General features: G+C 39.3%; 3 protein-coding genes across 5 annotated transcripts in view; 2 read left to right on the top strand and 1 right to left on the bottom strand.

Moving 5' to 3' along the window:
- Window positions 1-18,278, bottom strand: part of LOC119816160 (aldo-keto reductase family 1 member C15-like) — a 181,264-nt gene that overhangs the window by 62,027 nt on the left and 100,959 nt on the right. The window lies entirely within an intron of this gene.
- On the top strand, window positions 1,166-16,247 carry LOC119816163 (aldo-keto reductase family 1 member C15-like). Of its 2 annotated transcripts, none has more exons than XM_042055193.1 (6): window positions 1,166-1,222; window positions 1,631-1,889; window positions 2,241-2,318; window positions 9,784-9,906; window positions 11,108-11,181; window positions 16,189-16,247. In XM_042055193.1, the coding sequence occupies exons 2-5, from the start codon at window positions 1,794-1,796 to the stop codon at window positions 11,111-11,113; spliced, it is 303 nt and encodes a 100-aa protein (XP_041911127.1). In that variant the 5' UTR covers window positions 1,166-1,222; window positions 1,631-1,793; the 3' UTR covers window positions 11,114-11,181; window positions 16,189-16,247. The 2 variants fall into 2 exon arrangements, with proteins under 2 accessions (XP_041911127.1, XP_041911128.1); XM_042055194.1 differs by lacking the exon at window positions 16,189-16,247 and adding an exon at window positions 12,206-13,109.
- LOC119816157 (3-alpha-hydroxysteroid dehydrogenase-like) overlaps window positions 16,148-18,278 on the top strand; it is a 28,326-nt gene continuing 26,195 nt past the window's right edge. The window contains exon 1 of one of the 2 annotated variants that reach the window (XM_038332505.2): window positions 16,148-16,359. In XM_038332505.2, coding sequence (XP_038188433.1) covers window positions 16,276-16,359 — 84 coding nt within the window. In that variant the 5' untranslated portion in view covers window positions 16,148-16,275. The remainder of the gene's footprint in view (window positions 16,360-18,278) is intronic. The other variant, XM_038332504.2, reaches the window with a different exon arrangement.

The raw sequence follows: 18,278 nt of genomic DNA, 5'->3' as shown, positions 1-18,278 counted from the left end.
CTAAAATATATAAGGAACTCAAGAGACTATACTTTAAAATGCTAATTAACTCAATTAAAAAATGGGGCTCTGAACTGAACAGAGAATTCTCAACAGAAGAAGTTCAAATGGCCAAAAGACACTTAAGGTCATACTCAACCTCCTTGCTATCAGGGAAATGCAAATCAAAACAACTTTGAGATACCATCTTACACCTGTCAGATTGGCTAAAATCCAAAACACCAATGATAACCTTTGCTGGAGAGGTTGTGGGGTAAGGGGTACACTCATCCATTGCTGGTGGGAATGCAAACTTGTGCAACCACTTTGGAAAGCAGTGTGTCAGTTTCTCGGGAAATTCGGCATCAACCTACCCCAGGACCCAGTAATTCCACTCTTGGGAATTTACCCAAGAGATGCCCAATCATAGTACAAAACATCTGCTCAACTGTGTTCATAGCAGCATTATTTGTAAAAGCCAGATCCTGGAAACAACCTAGATGCCCCTCAATGGAAGAATGGATAAAGAAACTGTGGAATATATACATGTTAGAATACTACTCAGCGGTAAAAAAAACAATGACATCTTGAATTTTGCATGCAAATGGATGGAAATAGAAAACACTATTCTGAGTGAGGTAACCCAGACCCAAAAAGATGAACATGGGATGTACTCACTCATAATCGGTTTCTAGCCATAATTAAAGGACATCGAGCCTATAATTCGGGATCCTTGAGAAGATAATAAGAAGGTGAACCCAAAGAAAAACATATAGTAATCCTCCTGGATATTGGAAGTAGACACGCTCGCTGGGCAAAAATTGGGAACTTGAGGGTGGGGAGAGACGGGGCCAAGGGAAGATGGGGAGAGAAAAGCGTGAAGGGGAGAATGGGGGGAGCTCGGAGGAATGGGATGCTTGGGATACAGGAAGGGTGGATATGGGAGCAGGGAAGCATATATCTTAATTTAGGGAGCCATCTGAGGGTTGTCAAGAGACTTGACTCTAGAGGGGTTCCCGGGTTTCCAGGGAGACGCCCCCAGCTAGTTCCTTGGGCAGCTGAGGAGAGAGGGTGCTAGAAAAGGCCAGTTCCTATAGCCATACTGATGAATTTCTTGCATATCTCCACCTGGCGATAGATGAAGAAAATGACTGAGCCCCACATTGGAGCACCAGACTGAGCTCCCAAGGTCCTGATGAGGAGCAGAAGGAGGGAGAACATGAGAAAGTCAGGACCGTGAGGGGTGCGTTCACCCATGGAGATGGTGGGACAGAACTATCGAGAGATCACCAACTCTCTCGGTATGGGTTGGGTCTGATGGAACATGAGACCAAACCGGACTCTCTGAATGTGGCCGATGGTGGAGGCTGACTGAGAAGCCAAGGACAATGGTGCTGGGCTTTGATTCTTCTGCATGGATGGGCTCTGTGGGACCCTTCTCAGCTTGGTTGATCACCTTCTTGGACCTGGGGGGAGTTGGGAGGACCTTGGTCTTAACATAGAGTAGGGAACCCCGATGGCTCCTTGGCCTGGAAAGGGAGGGAGGGGGAGTATGGGTGGAGGGGAGGGGAGGGAAAGGGGAGGAGGAGGGGAGGAGATGGAAATTTTTAAATATAAAAAATAAACCATAAAAAAAATGCTCATCCTCCAGCCTTCAGGAGATTGAAGTTCAAGGACTTCACTGTCTTCTATCAGCCAGAATACCCCAGGCTGTGGAGACTTCTGAGATTCCAGTGGGAGTCTCCATCTCCTCAGAGCATGTTCTCATCTATTTCTCTCTGTCACCCTAGGACACAAGTGTCTGAATTTGGGTAATGGACAATTGGGCTTGGGCTCCTTTGGGTCTCATGGTTTCATTTTCTTATGGTACATGTTTGCTGATCACATCTGAAAGACTCATTAACTCAGAAGTGAGTCATCATAAAGTGAAGCAAAAGCTCATGATTAATAGTGACTGTTTTATCCTTTACATTAGTCTATTATTGGGATGTGAAATAAATTCCCACTAAAAGATCCTTCCTAATTGGTGAAATTTAATGCTTCATTGGGATCTATGGGGAAAGATGTTCTGGTATAATCCTTTAGATAATTTTTGTTTTCCTTATCCTGAGTCTCTCTTTAAAGACACATGTGCATGTATGTTTGTGTGTGCACACACTCAAACACACAGAATGATTAACACGATATACTGAATGTTGGATGAGTAAGCTCATTAGGCACTAGAGAAAGTTTTGTTAACTTCTCTTTTCTCTGCATTCTAGCCTGGAGAGGAACTTCTGCCAAAGGATTGCAGTGGAAAAAATGTTTTAGATGTAGTGGACATTCGTGATACATGGGAGGTATGTTCTGTCACAGATACCATAAGCACTGTGTGGCAAGAGAGGAAGCAATTAATAAAGAATTACAAGAGAGATAGGTTTTGCTTCATTAATTGGCAAGGCTAAGACATATCATAATGCCTAGTCTTGTAGTAACTTAACATGCCTTATTCAATTGATATTTCTCAGAAGCCTGCTCATTTCTGTAGAAAAGTGAAGGAGAAGTGGGTGTGGAGGGGAAGTGGGTGTGGAGGAGAAGGGATATGGGGGAAAGGAAGTGGGAGGAGTAGAGGGAGGAGGAGCTATGGTTGGGATATTGTCAGGGTTCTGCCTTAACCGGGTTCACATATTCCAGGGTAGGGGCATGTTGATTAGAAATCTTAGGCAGAAGGAACAGAGATACAAAAGAAAAAGACAAAAACACAGAATAGAATTGGGAGGGCAATCCAGTGGATACTGAATCTACCCATCATTATTTCTTAATATATTTAAATTTCACAATCCAAAAGAGGAGAAAAAAGCAAAATACTTTTTTATCATAATACAAGAAACAAACAAAGTTATTACCATCTTAATACCCAAAACACCAAATAACCACATCATAGGTAAGGATATTTTTGTTAGTAGCCACTTAAACCAAACCTCTTGTTAATAACCTTGAAGGTGAAAGAATAGATCTGAACTCTCTGACCTCCAGTCAAAGAGGGACAGGCCCACTTATGTGGGCTCCCACATATTCTAATTTATGTATAAGAGACTGTGCATCTGCTACAGAACAGATGACTCTGCTCTGTAACAGATGTCTTAGGCTTTTTTATTCCACTTTCAAGATTTACCCATCATCAGTACATACGCTACATCATGCAAGCTCTCTCTTAGTTTACTGTAGTGTGAAGCCGGCCGCCGGCTAGCTTTACACCCGAAATAATTACATGGAAACTGTATTTTTTTAAAACATTGTCTGGCCCATAGTTTTAGCCTCTTATTGGTTAATTTTTACATCTTTTTTAACCCATATTTAGTAATCTGGGTAGCACCACGAGGTGTGGCTTACCAGGAGAGATCTTAACCTGTGTCCATCTCGGAGAGGAGCAGCATGGAGTCTCCTATGGCGACTGTCTGAAGCGTCTCCCCAACTCTACTTTTTTGTTTTTACAATTTTGTTTTGTCTACTCCACCTATCTAATTTTTTGTCTCTTAAAGGGCCAAGGCAGTTTTTTTTATTAATTAACCAATGAAAGAAACATAGATAACTCTCCTCCATCATTTTTTCTTTTTTTGTTTAAACAAAAAAGAAAGGCTTTAACTTTAACATAGCAAAATTACATATAACAAAACAGTTATCAAGCAAGTATTACAGTTACAATATTTAAATCTATTTTATCTTTTATCATAACTAAGGAAATCTATATCTATTTATTTTTTAACTCCATCAAAGACTCCAGAAGGATATAATATTACCTAAGTAAACAAGTCATTTGTAACTTTTAAACTCGAGAAATGACAGAGACAACTCGCTGTCTAGACAGTCACCCAAAGTTTTTTTGTACCGTTGGGGCATCCATCTTTAGCCTTTAGGCCCATAGTGTCCAGCAGACTTTTTTATGAAGCAGCAAATTTTAAAGACAGTTTAGTCACTTTTTGTTGTGTTTTGTAGAACGTCTCGCAGACTCTTTTATGGATCAGGTCCCCATTGGTTGCGGTTCAAGTGTAAGCCCTCTCAGGTTTTTAAGTGGATTTAGTCACCACGTTGGAGCGCCAATCTGTAGTGTGAAGCGGCAGGGCTGCGTCCCGCCACCCGGCCGCCGGCTAGCTTTACACCCGAAATAATTACACGGAAACTGTATTCTTTTAAAACACTGCCTGGCCCATAGTTTTAGCCTCTTATTGGTTAATTCTCACATCTTCCTTTAACCCATATTTAGTAATCTGGGTAGCACCACGAGGTGTGGCTTACCAGGAGAGATCTTAACCTGTGTCCATCTCGGAGAGGAGCAGCATGGAGTCTCCTATGGCGACTGCCTGAAGCGTCTCCCCAACTCTACTTCCTTGTTCCCACAATTCTGTTCTGTCTACTCCACCTACCTAATTTTCTGTCTCTTAAAGGGCCAAGGCAGTTTTTTTTATTAATTAACCAATGAAAGAAACATAGACAGATAACTCTCCTCCATCAGTTTACCTGGAGGGAAAAAGATCTTACCTGTCATTAACTATGAGCATCTGTTAATAAAGGATTAAGGAAGGGTGTGTAGCTAGGCACTGTGCACCTCTGAGCTAACTTTCCATTGAGAGGGTTCACAAACACCTAGCTATTCATAAGCAAGCAGATAATGTTTTGCAATACACATGCTCCTATGGCCACAATATCTCCTAATAAAGGAGTGGAGGGTGACAAAAATGGAGTGGTCTTTTCAAATTGGCCTAGGATGTCTTTAACAGTTTTTAGCTGCATCAAAATTCAAACTAGTCTTATTAAACATACCAAATCAAAGAAATTATTGGCATCACGTCAAATTTTTCTCAGATATGTTCTAACCATTTTCTAACCATAAACATCTCCATAGTGAACCAAGGTAGTTACAAATATTAACCAGTCAATGCCATAATTCTTGTATGAAAAATAACAATAAACACACAATTTGTCAAATCACAGTTTTCTTAAATATGTTCTAATAAAAAGACAAGAAATGGTTTCTTTAATGGCTGAACTATGAGTTCTTTTCCTCTCCTATAGTCCAATTGCACTTTGTTTCCAAATTTGAAAGATAAGTTTAAACTGTACCAGTCTCTGAGTAGCAGCAAGAAAATGTTATGCCATTCCTCCTCATTATCTGAAGAAGGCCTTTAGTCACACAATGCCCCCATAATAGTGTTCCATTGTCCTAACAAGTCTCTTTCCTCCAGAAGAGAAACTTCTTAGGTCTCAGTTTTTGTCCTCTATTTCAACAGCTGATTGAACACTATACTGGCAAAAATGAGTTCTGTATGGATAGATTGTCAAACATTCAGTCAACATTCTTGGGCTGGTTTCAAAGTAAACAGTATTCTCTGAGGTCTGGAAATTTGTGCAGTAGGTCTATCAGAAAGTTGGGAATCACCAACCATCACTACGATCTCCTTACTTTTTCAGCTGTAGTATGATACCATCAGAGGGTCAGGAAAACAGGTTCACAATCTCACTCCAATTTCTCTGAGAAGGCTTCAGCAGCTACTGTGTCATCAGGGTTGGCAATCTTCTGCTTCACATACCAGACCAGATGTTCAGAAAATCACTGAACCTCATTCTCATCCTCAGATAAAGCATAGACATGCCCTTGACCTCATATTAAAATGGGCTTGGGTCCTTTCTGTAATCCAGTGCAAGAGTCTTTCCATTTTGCTTTAGCAAAGGTCACTCTGGTGGCATCATGCCAAAATCTATCTGTGGCAGATTGTTCATGGATAACCACATCCAAGAAATTTAGAGTAGAAAGGACATGATGTAAGTTATTATGTAGTGACTAAAGATATAATTCCCCCATTTTTATCTTTTGAAGTTGTGTTTTCAAGGAGTCATGGGCATGCTCCACAACTTCTTGTCCTTGAGGATTATAAGTAATGACTGTTTTATGGTCAAAATCCCATTGGAAACAAAATTGCTAAAATGCTTTGCTAATATATCAAGGCACTTTATCTGTCCTTCTAGTTTTAGGATTTCCAATCTCTGAAAACCAGTTTAAGCACTGAGTTGTCACGTGGTTAGTGGCTTCTATGGTCAGTGCAGTGGCCATTAAGAAACCTGCATATTTATTGATTATTGCATTAACATATTTTAATTTACTAGATTCTACAATGAGTAACATCCATTTGGCATAGGTAATTAGGAAGCAGGTCTTGAAGATTTACTCCCTGATGAAATACAGGTAAATATTGCAGGCATATATAACAATGAACAACAATCTAATGAGCAATCTCTCTTGTTAATCCAAATTGTTTTCTTAAACTTTTACTATTCTGATGATGTAAAGTATGTGATTGCTGAGCAAGCTCAACCTGAGATAAAGTGATCAATTGAGTAAGTTTATCAGATAAAGTATTTCCTTCAGGCTATGGACCAGGAAGATTTGAATGTGCTCTAATATAGCCCACAAAGCCTGTAAATTTTCTCTGATGAAATGGCATCTTGAATTTGCCGGATCAGTATTTTAACTTGACTATTACTAGTTTTAATAGAGGGAACTGTTTTTATTACCTGAAGATCTTTAAAAATGTAATGACTGTCACTATTAAATTAAATGTCTTATTTGCAAAAAATCTAGAATACTACAGCAACAGCTCACAGCTCAACTGTTTGAGATAAGGCCAGATTTGTATGCACTCCATATCCTTTATCATCAGCAACCTACATTGCTCTTCCATTGGAAGAGCCATTTGTAAAGATTAAAATAACACTCTTTAAGGGATCTCTCATTACAATTTTAGGAAAAATAAAGGAATGTAGTTGTGCAAATTGCAGCAATCAATTAGCAGAAAAAAAGATTATCAATTTGGACTTTAATTTGAGCAAATACAATTGCCCAGGAATCATTGTTTTGAAATAAAAAATAATCGTGTAGGTATCTTTTGGTATGGCTGTAGGAGAAGGCAATCCAGGCTGTAAAGCTCTCATTAGTTTCATGGTCTCATTAACTTCTCTAGAATCTTCTGTCAGTTTCCATTTCCCTGATTTATTTTTAATCACAAAAATAGGAGAACTCTGGGGAATTGGAGGACATATTGTGACCATTATCCAGCTGTTCCTGCACTAACTGCTGGGCAACTTGTAAATTTTCTTCTGTTAGAGGTCACCAATTCATCCATATAGGCTTGTCACAATAACTGGGTCTGCATGGAGTGTAAGCTTTTCAGCGACCTCTCCTTAAAATACCCTAAACCTGCTCTGGGAGGCCTTTTACTAGGTATGATAGGATCAGTCCTTCTCTCATTCTCCTTGCCCAGCCCTTGATTGGGTAACAACCCTTGTTGGAACATTTGATTAGCAATAACTGTGTTGGGGCTATGTAAATATACCCCCATTCAGGCTATAATATCTTGACACCATAATTATGCAGGTAAGTACGGAAGAATGTAAGGCCAAACATTCCTTCATGACCCTCTTCATCTCTCTAGGAAAGTTCATTGTTACTTTGTTCAGGATTTTGAGTTTGACCAATCCCTTGTAACTATGTAATAATCTCCATTTTAGGCCACCTTGAAAGCCATTGACTAGCAATTATAACAGAAATATCTGCACCAGTATCCAGAAGACCAAAAAAGCTTTTTCCATTTGTAAACAAATTGAGTTCTGGTCACTGTAGAATTACAACTTGTCGAAATAGATAGCAGATGAACCAAATCCAGTCTATTCTCTCTCACCTCCCTTAACTTGATTTCTAGTTTGCCTTTGAGGAACGAAAATTAATTGTGCAAGCCTCTGACCTGTTTTTTACCACAGAAATTACATTAGGTGAATGAGTCATAACTTTTGATTTCTCCTTCAAAATCAGCATCAATCACTCCAGGAGCAACAAAAATGCCTTGCAGAGTAGTGCTACTTCTTCCCTATACTAATCATGCAGTGCCTTCTGGTAAAAGTCCATAAACTCCAGTGGGGAGTTACATCCCCATTTCATGAGTTAAAACTGTGTAAATGGAAAAGCTGAGATAGAGCCCTGCACTGCCTGGTGTTGCTCTGCAAAGGTCCTGAATGGAATTCCTTGTGGGTGAACAGGCAGCAGTCTATAGATCAGGGCAGCTAGCTGCAGTCTCTGCCATTTGGCCATCCTGCCTGGAACCAGGGACATCGGATTTTCGATGTCTGCTGGGCCATGCAGGATGCAGCTGCATTCTGAATGGCTCAGTGGTCATGCTAAACACCGGAGACAACATGGGGGTGGCCACCTCTGCAGTGACTCCAAGGCCGCAGTGACTGAAGGCCAAACCATTTTTACTAAGATGAGTCCAGGAGCAGACCTAAAGCGTTGGTGGTTCCTGGAGGCCATGGCATGCAGCCTTCACAGGCCATGCACCACATGCTACCTTTGCTCCTCTGCCTGCTCAGTGGTAGCAGCAGCTGTGGCAAAGAGGAGGCTGCACCTATGTTTGCGCAAGTACTGGGGCAGTCCAAAAATGAAAGTGGCTGTGCTGTCAGCATGGGAAGAAATGTGGAAAATTTACAATATCTACAAACTCTAAAATTATCTGCATTTGTTTCTACTCTACCCCAGTTCCTCTGGCTATCAAAATGTACAATTGTCTGCTCCTTCCTTGGACCATATCTACAATTATATATAATTTTTATGCCCTATATTTTTCCCACACAAACTTTTATACTTTTGTTTATTACTTATCTGAACTCTCATTTTTTTACCTCTACACCTGCAGTGTGATATTTATGCATGGGGTTCATCACATTTTCCACCTTTACAACTGGCCATAGTTCTGGGCAGCATCCCAGGATTGGGCAACATAAGTTGGGGTCCTGCCTTGATAGGGTTTGTATATTTCAGGGTAGGTGCATGTGGATTAGAAATTTTAGGCAAAATGAACAGAGATATGAAAGAAAAAGACAAAGACACAGAATAGAATCAGGAGACAATCCAACGATACTGAATCCATCTATCTGTATTTCTTATATTCTTTAAATTTCACAACCCAAAAGAGGGGAAGAAAGCAAAAGACTTTTTACCATGTTACAAAGAACAAACAAAGTGATTACAATCTTCATGCCCAACACCAAGTAACCACACCCTAGGTCAAGATAATCCTGTTAGTAGCCACATCTTAAGTCAAATCTCCTGTCAATAACCTTGAAGGAGCAAGAATAGGCCTGAACTCTCTGACCTTAGTGAAAGTTGAACTTCTGTCAGCCTTCTTAATACCTAAAACATGAGGTAACCACATTATAGGTCAAGATATCTTTGCCAGTAGCCACATCTTAAGTCAAACCGTTTGTCAATACTATTGAAGGAGTAAGAATAGGACTGAACTTGCTGACCTCCAGTCAAGCTATACTAGAGAATGAAACCTATCTTTATATACCCTAGGTCCTATATAGTTTTTCAACATTATAGAAAAAAGTAGCAATATACTTTTAACTAGCACAAGATCCTAAAATTCTTTGTCTTTGACTGTGATGGTACTTATTGAAGAACCATTGTAGGTTTGGCATCAAAACAGATGCCACTGAAGAGGGTGGGGAAGGTAAGGGGAGACATATGTACTTGCTGTTCTCAATGTGCACGTAAATGAACAAGCAGACTAATGTATACTCATTGCAGGTAAGTGCCTTAGGCAAGGCTGTAATCAAGTGTCAAAACTGATTTGAAATTGTAACCAAAATTCTGTAAGTAATTGGTATTATTATATGAGTAACTGAAATTATTATGTAAGTGTTCAAAAAAACCCAAGGAGAATCTCCAAAGGGCAGAGTACAAATAGGACTAACTGCATACTTTCTTCCTCCCGGGCACTGGAGAAGTGTAAAGACTTAGGTTTAACCAAGTCCATTGGGGTGTCCAATTTTAACCACAAACTTCTGGAATTGATTCTGAACAAACCAGGGCTAAAATACAAGCCCACTTGCAATCAGGTGAGCTCCAGTTCACCTGGGTTGTGCCTTACCTTCTGTTCTTCACAAACATCTTCCTTTACTCGATACTCCCCAAATCTCTGCTTCGAACCAACTATTTAGGTTATAGCTATTTTTGCCGAGACAGGAAATATCCATGATGGTTCAGGTTGACAAGAGTGGGAACAACAGGACAGGGGAGGCAGTTTGACTGAAATCAATGCTCTTAGAAGGAATACCACTGCTCAGTAACACACACAATGTGTGTTGTGCTGGGAAATAATATAAAAATCTTAAAAACAAAAACCTGATTGAAATAAAGCACAGCAAAATTGTCTTGCTGTTGTATTGTTCTCATGGCACCCTAGATATTTTGTGGTGGTTTCTTTCCTAAATTTAAATGGAAAATACTTTTTAATAACTTTCAAAATCATAACCTTTGCAGAATTTAAACCTATAAGAGGCATTGAGAATTGGGTAAGTATAACTTCCTTCACCTGTACCCATCAACACATTCAAGCAATAATTTCTCTTCTCTACAAATCTATGTATGCATATAAATTAAATATATATGTATATTTAATTTTACATAAATATAAATGTATAAATATATAAAAGTAAATTTTATATATAATATCAGAAAATTTCTTTTGATAAAGAAGAATAGACAGAGATAATGTCTGAGAACATGAGATGATCAAGTGATATGGGTGAACAATTGATCAGGGGAGGGTTTTTCTTCAGCTAAATCAAGTGCTGGAGAGAAGTTAGACTATGCTCTGTGACTGGGTGGAGGGGTCTATTCAAAGCTGGATCAAATTCCAGGGTAGTAAAGGAAGAAAAGTTCAACAAATTTTGGTGAGGTTAAATCTAGTATTTCATTTGAATAGATTTGAAAATTAATTTGGGAGTTCCCTTTTACCTGCTCTACTTAAGAATAGGGATTGATGAGTCTTTCTTTTGTGAAGTGAATCAAAGTAGGAAAGGAATGGGAAAGGATGGGGCTGAAATGTACAGCCAAAGGTTCTGAGATCTAGACCATCTGGAGGGAGGCCAATGGTAAATAAAATGCTTCCCTGAAGGTCACACTTGTTGCTCTCCCTCTTATATTTTCAGGTAGAGGGCCAACTCAAAGGCTTATTTATTTATTTATTTATTTGTTTGTTTGTTTGTTTGTTTATTTATTTTTCTTTTCTGTGAATCTTTCTTTCTATGTGTTTAGTCATGAATGACCCCAGACTACAAGAAAGTGATTGAACAGCTCCCCAGAAATTTTTCATATGCTAAAATGTCATTGTAAGTAATGCCTCTAGACTGCTTTATAGATTATTTGCTTTTTGTAACATGGAGGTGAGCCAAGGAGATGTTCTATAGTATCTAAGAAATGATCAGTGTAGCCAAGCTTTTGCTTTAAATGAGTGAATTTATTACATATATATAAAACAATCAAAATAAAATTATAATTAGCAACAGATAGATAGATAGATAGATAGATGATAGATAGACAGATAGATACATGATAGATGCAAACATGATCAAAGTATGCACTCAAAATGTCCAGAAGTTGACAGAAAGAGCAACTTTAAAACAACCACCCTGAGTTCTCAGTGCTGACAGAGCACAGGGTCTACTCAGGTGAGGCTTCTAGGTAAAAGGGTACATGACAGCAGAAAGATTGTGTCATTAAACAAGATGCTTACAAACATCCAGAAAAAAACCACATCGGGAAGTTGAAGCAGTCAGCTATAATTCCTTGTAACAGGAGGAGCAGGCTGCTTGTTGTCCCGATTGCCCAGCTAGCTTACACCTGAAATAATCACACAGAAACTGTATTCATTTAAACACTGCCTGGCCCATTAGCTCTAACTTCTTATTGTCTAATTCTTAATTTAACCCATTTCTATTAATCTGTGTATTGCCATGTGACTATGGCTTACCAGCAATATTCTAACCAGCGTCTGTCTCAGGCTTTTGAGTTTTTCTAGTTACTTATTTATCTTGTTCTCTAGATTTATTTTTTTGAAGTCAGTTCTTTGAGAATTTTATGTGCATTGTGCTCAGACTTACCCTCACCTCTTCCCAGACCCATTCCCCTTTCCTCCCCGATCCAACTTTGCATTCTAAAGAAATAACCAAACCAATCAACCAAGCAACGGAACAACCAAACAAACAAACAAAAAAAAAACTCTCATGATCAATTTGTGTTGCTAAAATAAACTTGGATGTGTAGACTTCCACTGGAGTGTAGAAGCATATAAAGGGATACACACTTGTCACATGCTCTTCTAGCACTAACAATTAACATGTGTTCTATGCCTAGGGGTAGGAACATCTGAGTCTCTACCTGCAAGGATTTCCTATGGTGTTTCAACGTGTGACAAGTGGAGGGACTGACTGTCTTTCATTCCACATTTATTCAAGAAGTTTGTATAATAAACAGTTTTGGCATATAGAGACAGTAGCTCCCTGAAAGGAAATATGACGCATGTCTAAGGAAATAAACAGCCAACCTCCTTGTTAAAGAGGCAGTTATCATTATTGTCCATTGTCAACAAGATGGGTTCCCAATACTCAAAGTTTTGCTGTTTTTACTCAACCTACTGAATGTTCATATGCCACTGAGTTGTTTCCCTTCATGTTCTGGAAATGACAAATGCAGAAACCAATGCATAAGTGACCTTAGTCTGGCCACAGATATTGTCATGAGTAACAAACTCTCACTTGTCCCCTAATCCAAAAGATTCATCAGAGTTTCTACCACCTCATACAAAACATTGCAAGCTTGTTTATTACTTTGCAAGTAAGATTAAAATCTCAGATCTTCCATATTCTTGACAGGTATTTGCAGAAAATTCAGGAGGAGGTAGAATGGATAGTTGAGGTGGAGTGGGAATATTGGGTGCTAGTTATTTCCTTCCTTTCTTATTTCCTTCCTTCCTTTTCTATTTGAAACAGGGTCTATTTACAAAGCTGTGGCTGTCCTAGAACTCACTAAGTAGTTCTAGAACATAGAGTTTGAGCCTGGACTCAAACTCACAGAAATCTGTCTGTCTCTGTTTTCTGAGCACTAGGTTAAAGTTGTGAGAAAATATGCTCTATTTTATTTCTTTTAGCAATATTTTTATCATTGCTATTGTATATGTTTATCGGGTTAGGCATATATATAATATATTATAATATAATATATATAATACTAAACCAGATCTCTCTCTCTCTCTCTCTCTCTCTCTCTCTCTCTCTCTCTCTCTCTCTCTCACACACACACACACACACACACACACACATTCTCAAACACTTAGCATTTTTTTTAAATTGTTTTTATTGAGCTATATATTTTTCTCTGCTTCCCTCCCTTTCTCTCCCCTCCCCTTCTGACCTCTCCCATAATCCCCATGCTTCCAATTTACTCAGGAGATCTTGTCTTTTTCTGCTTCCCATGTAGATTATATTCATGTATGTCTCTCTTAGGATCCTCATTGTTGTCTAGGTTCTCTGGGATTATGAATTGTAGGTTGGTTTTCCTTTGCTTTATGTCTATAAGCCACCTATGAGTAAATACATATTGTATTTTTTTTCTTTCTGGGTCTGAATTACCTCATTCAATATGATGTTTTCTAGCTCCATTCATTTGCCCACAAATTTCAAGATATATTTTTTTCTGCTGTGAATTACTCCACTGTACAAATACACCACATTTTCCTTATCCATTCTTTGATTGAGGGGCATTTAGGTTATTTCCAGGTTCTGGCTATGACAAATAATGCTACTGTGATGTAGGAGGGTCTTCTATCTATCTGTTGTTTCATTGGTTAATTAATAAAGAAAACTGCTTGGACTGATAGGTCAGAACATAGGTAGGCAGAAAAGACAGAACAGAATGCTGGGAGAAAAAAGCACAGTCAGGCAACCACCATGAAGCTCTAGCCCAAGATGGACGTGGGTTAGAATCTTCCTGGTAAACCACAACCCTGTGATGATACACAGATTACTAGATATGGGTTAAAGCAAGATATGAGAGTTAGCCAAGAAGAGGCTAGATATAATGGGCCAGCCCCTGATTAAATGAATACAGTTAGTGTGTTGTTATTTCCGGGGCTAAGCTAGCCGTGAAGGATCTGGGCAGGACGAAAAGAAGGCCTGCTCGCCTCATCACTACAGAATAGTGAACATAGTTGAGCACATGTCCTTGTGGCATGATTGAGCATCCTTTGGGTATATACCCAAAAGTGATATTGCTCGGTCTTGAAAAAGGTTGTTTCCTAATTTTCTGAGAAATCACCATACTGATTTCCAAAGTAGCTCTACTAGTTTGCACTCCCACCAGCAATGCAGGAGTGTCAGAGGTAAGAGGTATTGACCTAAACCAGAGTGGGCCTGAGGCAATGAACTCTAAGGAAGCAGGTCTGAGTCAGCGACCTTGGGCTAGAACAGGCCTGAGGCAACAAATTCCACAGGAGTAGGACTGAGCCAGCTACCTGGGCCAGAGCTGGCCTGAGGCAGTGATCTCCATGAGAGCAGGAAGGGGGATCCAGACCAGGGTCATTTGTGGAAGCAGGACTGGGCCAGCAACCTAGGCTAGAGCATGCCTGAGGTGGTGAGTTCCACAGGAGTGAGACTAAACCAGCTAAGTAGGCCAGAGTGGGCCTGATAAAATAAGCTCCACGTAAGCAGGAGCGGATCCAGACCAGGGACATTTGAGGAGGCAAGACTGAGCCAGCAACCTGGACCTGAGCAGACTTGAGACAGCAAACTCCACAGAAACAGGTACCAGGGAGCAACCGATGAGCAAGTAGGCCAGAAACAGAGACTGCTGCAGGTCCAGGAGTGAATCTGGGACTTTCAAGGGAGTAGACCTAAGCTAGGACCCCTGTGAGTCTAGGCATGAGTCTAGGACTTCTGAGGAACTAGGCCTAAGTCAGGACCTCTGCAGGTCTGGGTGTGAGTATGGGACTTCTAAGGGAGTAGGCCTGAACCAGGTCTTCTGTGGGTTCAGGCATCGGTCTGGGACATCAATGGGAGTAGGCAGGAACCAGAAACCTCTGCAGGTGGGAGCATAAGTCTGGGACCTCTGAGGGAGTAGGCCTGAGCCAGGTCTTCTGCGGGTCTAGACACACCCGAGCCTGGGAACTCCTAGGGAGTAGATTGGAGCCAGAGTCCTTTACAAGACCAACCCCAAGTCAGGGACCTCTGTAGGAATGGATACAGACCAGAGAGATTTATAGAAACATGTCTGAGCTGACAACCTAGTCTAGAGCAGGCCTGAGACAGTGAACTCCAAGGGAGTGAAGTAAAGCCCAGAAGCACTGAGTGAATAAGGAGTGACCAATGGGGTAACTAGAACCATGGCACTAACTGTACTATGAGGAACAATCATCTGAGCCTTGGATTGACTGGCACCTAGAAGATTAATCAGCAGAATCACAGACATCCCCAACCACTCAAATTAGAGGAAAAGATGAATAGGAAAGGTGTATATGCAAAAGGATCAGTCAGTATAATAAAAATATCTATACATCTGTGCTTTTTAAAGAATGACCAGTATATAGAACCAGACTAGGTACAAATCAGTGGATGAATGGACAAAGAAAACTTGGCATACATAGAAAGTGGAGTTTTAATTAGACCTAAGGAAGCACAAAATCATCTTATTTGCACCAAAACAGATGAGGTTATGTAAAAATCAGCTCATTAAACATAAAGTCCCAAATTATAAATGCATATAGCTCATGAGTTCCCCATAGATGGTGTCTAGTTTTTGGAAAAGACATAAAAGCAGAAGGGAGACTATTTAGTCAGCCAGAAAGAGAACAAACAGGATCATGAAGGAGGTAAATATGATCAAGACACCATGTGTTTGTGTGGGAAAGTTGCAACGAAAATCTTATTTTTTAGAAAGTAAAGGACAATAGATACCCTTTTCAAGTGAAAAGCAAGAGCCAGTCATCAATTGTAGGTAACATATGACAGATCAGTTACTATCCACCAGTTTCCTTTTTTAACAATTTAAAGAAGTAAATGAGGACTGTGACAAGAATCTTTTCTTCTACAAGAATTTTATGGTTTCATTTTGGCTCTTCAATAATTTATTGGACTTCACTTTCACACAAATGCAAACAGCCTCTAACTCTATACTCTGTGGACTATTGCTTTAAGCAGCCCCTCCCACATGCCACTGTTTAACTCTATACTCTGTGGACTGTTGCTTTAAGCAGCTCCTCCCACATGCCACTGTTTAACTCTATACTCTGTGGACTGTTGCTTTAAGCAGCCCCTCCCACATGCCACTGTTTAACTTTCCACTAGATATTTAAGGAGCTTTCACATTTGGCTGGACTGCACCCTGTGCAAGCAGAAGACTCAAGACCTGCTTAGTTGCATGATTGACAAGCTATGAGTTCTGTGCCTCTGCGTGTGGCTCTGAATGATGGTCACTTCATCCCTGTACTGGGGTTTGGAACCACTGTGCCTGATAAGGTAACAATTGTGTCTTGGGTATAAGGGTATATTTAAAAAATCAAGAATGTGTGAAAACTGAAGTGTACTTTCAGATTTGCTCCAGTTTAAAGCAGACCTCTAGAATCTCCAGATTATGTTATCCATGAGTATTAGAGAAGGCAGTCTTGCTACTTGGAGACTTAATCATGTGGACAGTACTGTTTATTCTCGACTCTGTTTTTCCTTTAGTTTCAGACTGTTTGGCAATAAGTGGACAAAAGCTATCAGTGCTACTATTGTGCTTTGAGTTTGATTGCAACCGAATTAATGACATGGATTATTTCTGTGATTCAAGTAATTATCTCTCTCTGGTAGATATGATCCAGATGAAATATTTTGATAGACTTTACTAAAGATGTTTCTTATGAAAAATGATGAGCTTATTGCATTCTGCTGAGCATCAGGGAATGAGCACCACAGCAGAAATTCCAGACCTGTGGTAAAATAAGATTTGTTTTCTATTTTCACTGTAGAAATGCTTACCAAATAAAGCTAAATATAAAACATTATATGGGTATACTATACTTTAACAAAGCAACTCTAAATTCATACTCCATATTCCTATTTGAATTGAATCAAAATACTACAGGGGGTTCTCATGGGAAAATGTTTACATTCTGGTTTTATCCTCTGGTTTTTCAGTGAGTGTCAAGGACAGCACTTAAAGCTTGAGTGGCAGTTTTCTCCTGCAGAAGACGTAATTGCAGAGATATTTTTACCTGTTTAGGTAGGAATTTTTACTTCATAGCATTCATAGCTAGAGAGAGAGAGACAGAGACAGAGACAGACAGAGACAGAGAGAGACAGAGAGGTAAAGAGCAAAGATATCACAACAGCTGCAGTCTCAGTAAATCTGTAGAGGTCACTACAACTTAGAGAATGGCAGAGCTGGGCTCAACAATGTCCAAAGGGACAACTGTTGAAGCAGGAAGAATTGCTCAGTAGATAAGAGCACTGGCTACTCTTGTAGAGGAGTTGGGTCCCAAGCACCCACATTGTACTTACAATTGTCTGTAACTCCAGTTCCAGGGCATCCAACAACCTTTTCTTGCTTCTGCTGGCACCAGACAAGTGAGACATGGATACCCATGCAGACAAAACATTCACACATAAGATAAAAAAATTCAAATGGAAAACTGTCAAAGAAGAACATTATAATATTTTAGGAAGATTGACTACATTAGCGAAAACAATTCCTGCAAAATTATGTAGAGTCTCTGATGACTTCAGATTAATCGATCCCTAAAATCTATATGGTGTGAGGAGAGAACTGACTCTCACAGGTCTTCCTAGACCTCCAGATTACAACACACACACACACACACACACACACAAAATAAGACAAATTTTATAACTCATCTCCATTCTTATTATCTTCTTTGTTGGTAAGATGAATCAGATTCTTGTATCATGAAAAACAAGCTCATTTTGATTATATTTTTATAAGTATTTTTTTAAATTATGGAACATGCATGTAAGTTGTGCGTATAGAGCAATATCTAAAGTTCAGAATTTTTCTTATGTCATTTTAAAAATAAAAAATGGTGAAGTTCAAGGTGACAGCTGCCACATTGAACAAAAGAGTTCTATAAACCATTTTATACAGTTAAGATGATATGTAGTATATTCCTAAGAATGTTTTATCTCACAATAGAACCAGAACAAATATTTATGTAAATAGATATTTCTGTGTGATGTTAGGGGGTTCATGTAACTGCTTTAATAAATAATAGCATTATTATTTTCTTTTATTTGTATTAAATACAATATTTTGAGTCCTACTCAGATTTAAATTAATATCATTTCTGGTACTTTTGAAAGATTTATTTAATTTTGATGTATATATGTATGTATGTCTGGGGGTAAAGGCATGATACCTCAAGGCTAGAAGAAGGTGC

The sequence above is a fragment of the Arvicola amphibius genome, chromosome 6, assembly GCF_903992535.2.
Source record: "Arvicola amphibius chromosome 6, mArvAmp1.2, whole genome shotgun sequence".
Taxonomy (NCBI): Eukaryota; Metazoa; Chordata; class Mammalia; order Rodentia; family Cricetidae; genus Arvicola; species Arvicola amphibius.
The sequence above is the reverse complement of the archived record's forward strand: the minus strand, read 5'-3'. Positions and strand labels throughout refer to the sequence as shown.

Bases quoted from the DNA above. Each gene is read 5' to 3' on its own strand.
- LOC119816163 (XM_042055193.1), top strand. From the start codon at position 1,794: ATGGACAATTGGGCTTGGGCTCCTTTGGGTCTCATGGTTTCATTTTCT. The intron at 1,890-2,240 runs GTGAGTCATCAT...TCTGCATTCTAG, and splicing joins AAAGACTCATTAACTCAGAA to CCTGGAGAGGAACTTCTGCC. The intron at 2,319-9,783 runs GTATGTTCTGTC...TCTTCCTCCCGG, and splicing joins ACATTCGTGATACATGGGAG to GCACTGGAGAAGTGTAAAGA.